The 7302-nt window shown below is 30.7% G+C and overlaps 1 protein-coding gene across 9 annotated transcripts in view; it reads right to left on the bottom strand.

Annotated features, from left to right (window-relative positions):
* The window catches only part of NBEA (neurobeachin), a 607387-nt gene that overhangs the window by 460962 nt on the left and 139123 nt on the right, over positions 1-7302 (bottom strand). For all 9 annotated transcript variants that reach the window (XM_055089393.1, XM_055089395.1, XM_055089397.1 and 6 more), the window contains 4 exons: positions 5970-6049; positions 5204-5266; positions 5010-5107; positions 1256-1348 (listed from right to left, as the gene is read on the bottom strand). In XM_055089393.1, the coding sequence (XP_054945368.1) occupies positions 1256-1348; positions 5010-5107; positions 5204-5266; positions 5970-6049 (334 nt within the window). The remainder of the gene's footprint in view (positions 1-1255; positions 1349-5009; positions 5108-5203; positions 5267-5969; positions 6050-7302) is intronic.

Here is a 7302-nt window from a genome sequence, read left to right as displayed (position 1 = left end):
ACGTGGGCCTCTCACTGTTGCGGCCTCTCCCGTTGCGGAGCACGGGCTCCGGACGCGCAGGCTCAGCGGCCATGGCTCATGGGCCCAGCCGCACCCCGGCACGTGGGATCTTCCCGGACCAGGGCACGAACCCGTGTCCCCTGCATCAGCAGGCGGACTCTCAACCACTGCGCCACCAGGGAAGCCCCACATTTCTATATTTTAAAATGTGTTTTCTTGACAATTTTTAAGAAGCTGCATATAGGGTTAGAATCCTTTATTAATTATTCCCAGTCAATTTCCTTTACTTAACCAAAGTTAAATGAGTGATCATTATTTCTTCTTGTTAATGGTGCATATGCTCTCACTCCTAGTATTCTATCACCTAGTACACTTATAGTTCCTCAGATGCACATTATTCTTTTCTACAATCCTGGTTTTGTTGAACTATTCCATATATATATATATAAAAATATATATAATGTCTCTGTTCTCTCTTACTTAACCACTGATTTGGTACCAAAATGAAAATAATATCTACTCTTCTATTAGCATGTTAGAGATGTTTTATCTGAATGTTGTGCAGTTTTCATCAGTGTTATCGATAAACTCTTGGTAAATCAAAATACAAAAAAAATTTAGCAATTCTAAAGTTCTGAGAGGAACCCCAGCTATCATTACTAAACGGGAGTACTACCTTCTTGGGCTCATTTGTATAGAAAATGGATTTATACAAGACTATTCATGCACAGGACCACATAGTATGGAAAACACTCATTATATCAGCAGGTGATTTTTAAAAGCATCTAAATTCTGGACTTTGAGTGAAAAAAGAGACATTATAGGATCTTCAAATCACAATAAGCCTCAATGTTAGAAAAGAATACAGACAGACATTAAATACTGACTTAGCATGTGAGCAAAAGAGCAGCTCTCAGGGAGACCTCAATTTCCCTGTGTCAAGAAAGTTTTCTTTGAAATCATATCCCTATGTGTTTTATTTTATTTGATGAAATATTTTATTCTATCTTTAAAAGAACAATATTTTCTTTCCAGTAGGCCAATAGGAATAAACCATATTACTTAAATGTGATTTTGTTCTATAAACTACTATTAAAAAACCATTTTTTCATAAAATATTTTTACAACTTTTACCACAAGAAGTTATTATTTTCCATTGTAAGATCATTCCAGTCAAATTCATGTGTTACAAACCTAGTAGAAACAAAGTTTCAGTAGATATTTCTACAATTCATTGTGAAAAACTTCAACTTACTTGTGACCTAAATGCTTCAGAAAGTATCCCAGAACCTTCAGAGCTTGAACCCAAATACTTTCACTTTTAGAGGCCAATAATTTGTAGATTACCCTAAAATATATAGAAATAAATGATATTTTGAGCACTCACGAATATTAAAAATATAAGCACTGTATACTTTACAAATAAACTATAAATATATAAAATATAAAAGACCTCTCAGGTTTTTAAATTCTTTGAAAAAGCTGGAAATAAGCACATTAATTTTCTTTAAATTTGGACTTCAAATACATCCTCAAAAGGACAGTGTGATTGGTTGTTCATAAGTATTGCCTCCCACACACTAAACAACACTTTCAATTTTAAGATCCATGTTTAGTTAAGCCACATTTCCTCTTCTATTTGAATTTCCCCTGACATTCGTACTTAATGACCTTTTTTCTTGGTTATGGCTAAACAGACCATGGGTACCTACCTGCCGAATTATTTTTCTTTTCTGAGAATTTGGAATGAGTTCTGAGAAACAGTATCTAGTCTTTGCTGGGCTCTTGAATTAGGAAATGATTTAAAAGAGAAACTATATGACAGCCGTGTTTTATTCACAAAGGTGAGTCTATATACAGAAGGAATAAAGCAGCTATACAGGAAGTCGCAGAAGAAGCAAACTTGTTTCTTCATAGATTTCCAATTCTTGGTTCCTACCCTAATGTGTTTCTACAATAAACTAACACATGACCTAATTTACACAGTCACTTCAAATCCTATATAACAGCAGGGTCATATTCATTATAATACTTATATGTACTTCAAAAATTTTATCTCATTTTTTTCAAAAAGTAAAAACAAGTATTTTTTCTATAAGGTAGAAGGGGGCAATAATAACTACATTCTTTTGCAACTAATTCTACAATTTAAGAAGGTTCTCTGAGGGTGGAAGTGGTGACTCTATAAAATTAGGGTGTGCTTTATTCTATTAAATATCATTGTAAAACTTAAAATGCCATTTTATATTTTGAAGTGAAGCAATATAGGCTGAACACAAAAACTGGTGAGAGAAGATGCAGTATGATTTTCCTGTCATTTCAGTGACATTAACAGAGGGGAACAAATAACTGAAAGTTAATGACATCTATTTTATGTTTAACAGTAACTTAGACTTTAAAAAATAATACATTGTTGATAATACTTTTTAAAAATTATACTACTGAAGAATACATTATGAGAAGAAGTAAACTCTACAGTGATTATTTCCTTAGAAGATAGTTTTTTGCAAAACTCTCAAGTTGCTAAATGAACATAAATTTACACTGAAATATATTTTCAGAACTTTTAAGGACCAACAACAGTAATGAAAAAAAGACAAATATGACAATAGAAAAATTATACATGTCAAAAAAAGAAATATTCAGGAAATCACAACAAAGAACATTCAACAGCAAAAATAATCTTGAAAACCAAAGTAAAACCTCACAGCATAAAAATATGACTATACTCAGGTACGTAATGAGAAACTCCCACAGAATTCCTATTCTCTAGGAATAACTGAGTTAAAGGGGTAAAAAGGTATAAGGTCCACCTTAGATCAACAGAAATTATGGTTTAATATCTGAAATATGAAATAATCTAAGGCCATCAGACATCTGTGCTACATAGGATTTTTTTCACAACCAGACAAGTATTTCTTACAAAAACCAAGATAAAGTATGAATAGGAAATTTACTGACAAATCAGTTAATGACTGTTTATTTACAATATAATAAGACAGGTGAATCCTAATTCATTTGCTCCAGCTTACTATATTCAGCCAGAAAATGATCTAAACTATGTGAAAAAGGAAATTGTCTATTCTTTTCTCTAAAGATTTTCAGATATAAAAATATTACATTTTTTTATGTTCATTCAGTTCAGTATCACCACAAGGTCTTCCTTAAGTCCAGTTAAAATATTACCAGAATTAAATTAAGTTCATTCTTTGTGTTCATTTCTTAGCATGCTTGAATTATAATTAATCAAAAATTTCCCCATACATAACTGTCACCCTTTAGTACCTATTTTCTAGGATACATAATTTAAAATTTTATATCTAATAAGCCTATTTTTTCCATATTCTAAACCAGAGCCTACATTCTCTACATTCTTTTTAAGTGGAAAAACTAAAGTAGTACATTTTCCATGTTTGTGATTGTTTTGAACACACTGGTAACAATGTGACATGTTCGGCTGGTGTCAACCATGAGCAACAAGGCCTTTGTACTTACTGTGCTCAATCAATCTTTTCATGTTATACAGTTAAGACACTATTTCAGTCCTCTAAAGAGCTCACCAAATAGCACTCTCCCTTGTAAGATCATTATTTCCAGTGTGTCAAAGGAAAGCAGGATTCTATTTTTGCATTTTACCATATTAACCAATCGAAGGTTGGTGTCATTCATAAGGGTAATGAGTATATTTTTAATTGATTTCTTAATCAGTTAATATAATAAAAAAAAGCAGGTACTAGGATCTAAGTTCAAGGATACTAAGTGTTCAATCTAAATATTATTTAAGGAGAATGAGTGTAATTGTTCATATTATATTATTAGGTTGAACCATATGAAATTGCCTTTATTTGGTAAAGTCACTTAAGTTTCAGCAATTTCATACAGTTCAACCTCACAATAAAATACATTTGTAGTTGTTAATAATTAAATGTACAATCCTCTTATTTAAATAGATTAGCAACCCAATGGGTTGTAAACTCAAAGGTAAGAGTGGTGTCACAAGTTAGATATCCACATAGAAATAAAGTGATTGCTTCTCTGATTTGAAAAGAAAGTCCTTCAAGACTAGAAAGTTGTTATTTGCTGATATAAATGGCCAAGTAAAAGAAGCACTAATAAAGTCCCTTGACATTTACTAATATATTATTTCCAAACTCTTTTTATAACCTGTGGAAGTTCACTGAGGTACACATGGCATAACCTAGATTTCTTATTTATTCAAATAACTCAGACTCCAGAAAAATAATAAGGGAGACTCCTTAAGGGGCTAGGTTTTAGGTTTAAGTTAATAAGAACACTTACCAAGAAACTATGTTTTACTTATCTACATAATTACTTTACAATCACCATAAGTAAAGTTAGTTTTCAAATTCTTTTGGTTTTGGCTTCTTGTTCCAAAATATTTCATCTCCATCATTCCCATCACACTGCCACTGTCCTAGCTCGTCATCTCTAACACTGATGAATAAAATAATCTCTCTACTGATCTCGCTACATCAGTTTTAACTATCTCCAACTCATTTTCCACACTGCTGATTGTAAATCTAGCAAAATGGAAATCTGGGCAAATCAGTTTTGTATTCAAAATTCTTTAGTTTTCATCACCAATAAAATAAAATCTGAACTTCTTACCATTATATGGATCTTTCAAACCTGGCGACTATCTAGCTCTTGAGCCTAAACTCATAGACTTTTCTTGAACTCTCTTTTGTCGAAATATACCATGCTCTCTCATCTCCTTGCCAAAATATTTGCTCTTCCCACTACTTAAAATGTCTTTACTACAGCAACAACAATATAATTACTCTTCTTGAGACCCGAGACCCATTTTTTATATACTTCATCAGTTTCCTTGAGTATTAGAAGATTAATAACAGCTTTCTCCATCTATTCCCTTCTTATGTGTAAGATTTTGCTATATACACTCAAAAGTTAACTGAATAGGGATTATTCTGGGAAGCACAACTGTACTCAATTAAAGCCTACTAATAATACTAATATTATAATCATACCTTATTCCATTTCTTTGATCAAATGCTGGTATCATTGAGGCTGGGTGTTCTGACATTAAAGCCACTAGTAACTGTAACACATCATGAATATTTTCATCCTGCATAATAAGGATCATCAATATTTATTTAGTTATAAATGTTTTCTAACGCATTGAATAAAATTATTAAAATAGAAGACCCAGACCATGTCCTACCTCATGCATTGTAAGCAGGTAATTTAATATACTCTGAAGTTCATCTTCCTTGACCCCTCGATCCTAATTTTTTAAAAAATTAATTAATTTAAATCTAAAATTAAAACTTTAATTAAAGACAGCCATCAAAATGATCATTTTAAAATAAAATATGGACAACTTAAAAGCAGTGATGCTTTAATTAAAATATCTAGATACTTCATAATTCATAGGCTATATTATTTCAAGTTAAATAAGTAAATATTTAGAAAATTGTACCTATTCTTCTAAAGTTGCTAATATTTGACTGACTTCACTATAAAAAATTATTATATTTTGATCGTCTAAATATATTAATATTACTATTTCCTAATCATGTATTCTTTTCTTAAAATAATGCAAATTACCATAAAACTTTACAATATAAATTGCTGTGTATTTTACCTTTATTTTCTATTTATCTTAATCTTTTAAAAATCCTAATGTGATAAAATATATGTCTTCTCAAACAGGAACACAGATCATTTTCTAAAATGAAATCTTCATGCTCAATTTTTATGTATATGTTCCTTGTCCATTTCTGCTACACCCCTTAGGATAGAGGACCTCAAAGAGTATCAACACAAAGTGAAGTTCAACAAAAGTTAATACTAAGATTTACAGAATATTGAAAGCAATTCATGAATTAAAGGTTGTAAAACTAATTTTACAATAATGATTTAAACTCTGCCAAAACATTCTTTTCATCTAATATACCGCAATTTTGAATTACATAAAACTGTTTTACCTTTAATATAAGCTGTTTCAGGAAAAGTAACATAAATGCCCGTAGTGATATAATTTCTTTTTGTGATGGCCGGGGACCATCTAGAATAAAACAGAAAATAAAAAGAAAAAACAAACAATAAAACCCCTCATTATTATTACTTAATAATAAGCTTAATGCAATTATGTTGTGATATTATGGAACATTTTAAGTTATATTCATTATTATATTTCTTAGTATTAATTCTGTACAATTTTAATAATAGCGAATATAAATATTACTTTCAGATTTTTGGCAGTTTCAAATTTTTTACTACGTCAGATTTGGGGGAAATAATTACTTTTTAAAAATTATATTACTATTCATTGATAAATAAATAATATCAAGTCTTTACATGGATACATTTCCCTACTTTTATTAACTTAATAGGTTCCCTTTCCCCCCTCAAATCCAAGTTTTCCCAATATTTCTTCCACCTTCTTCTTACCTGTCTATGTTTAAAATCATTCTCCAGTTTCATCCGCACATTATAGAACAAACCATAGACAAGTGACACTCTATGTAATTATTTGTTTTGAAGCTTTTTTCTTCCATGTCACTTATATACACAAAATGCATATTATGATGACACTCAATAAATGCTTATGAGTCAATAAATGAAAGTAAGCATGAACAGTTACAGTGTACATATCATTTCCAATAGAACACCTAAATTTCAAAGTAACTAAGTGCAAATATTTAATTACCAATAAAAATGAGAATATGCCATGATATATATATAATATATAATATGCAGTAATGAAATTATACCTTTAAGAAACATAGCTAGAACCATGAAAGTCCTTAAACATCAAGTCTTACTTGAAGCAACCGAGATTTATATAGCTTCTGTATAAGTTTTAATCTATAATCCTTTTATATATAACTTATAGCATCCACTTATTCACTACAAAAATATTTATGTGTAGATTATTACACATCAAAACAAATTATCCCTTAAACAATCCATTTCATCTACTCTTGGGAAAGAAATCTCTTTCCCATTTCTACATTTGTTGCCCTACTCCTGCCAATAGTGTACAAAGTACCCTTTCCCTCCTTACCAAAACCTGCTATTATTTTTGTTTCTTTAATATTTTCATTGTGAAATACAGTACACGTACAGAAGATATACATTTACAACTTAATGAATTATTATAAAATGAACACCTGTATAACCACTTCTTAGGTCAAGGAACTGAACACTGACAGCAGCTTGGCAGAGAAACCTGTCAACCAGGAGCTGCGCAGAGTGGAGGGTGAGGTCCTGATTTATATCATATGCAGATTTCTGATTTCTGTTGTGTAAATAAAT

This window comes from Physeter macrocephalus, chromosome 13, assembly GCF_002837175.3.
Source record: "Physeter macrocephalus isolate SW-GA chromosome 13, ASM283717v5, whole genome shotgun sequence".
NCBI classification, from domain to species: Eukaryota; Metazoa; Chordata; class Mammalia; order Artiodactyla; family Physeteridae; genus Physeter; species Physeter macrocephalus.
The sequence above is the reverse complement of the archived record's forward strand: the minus strand, read 5'-3'. Positions and strand labels throughout refer to the sequence as shown.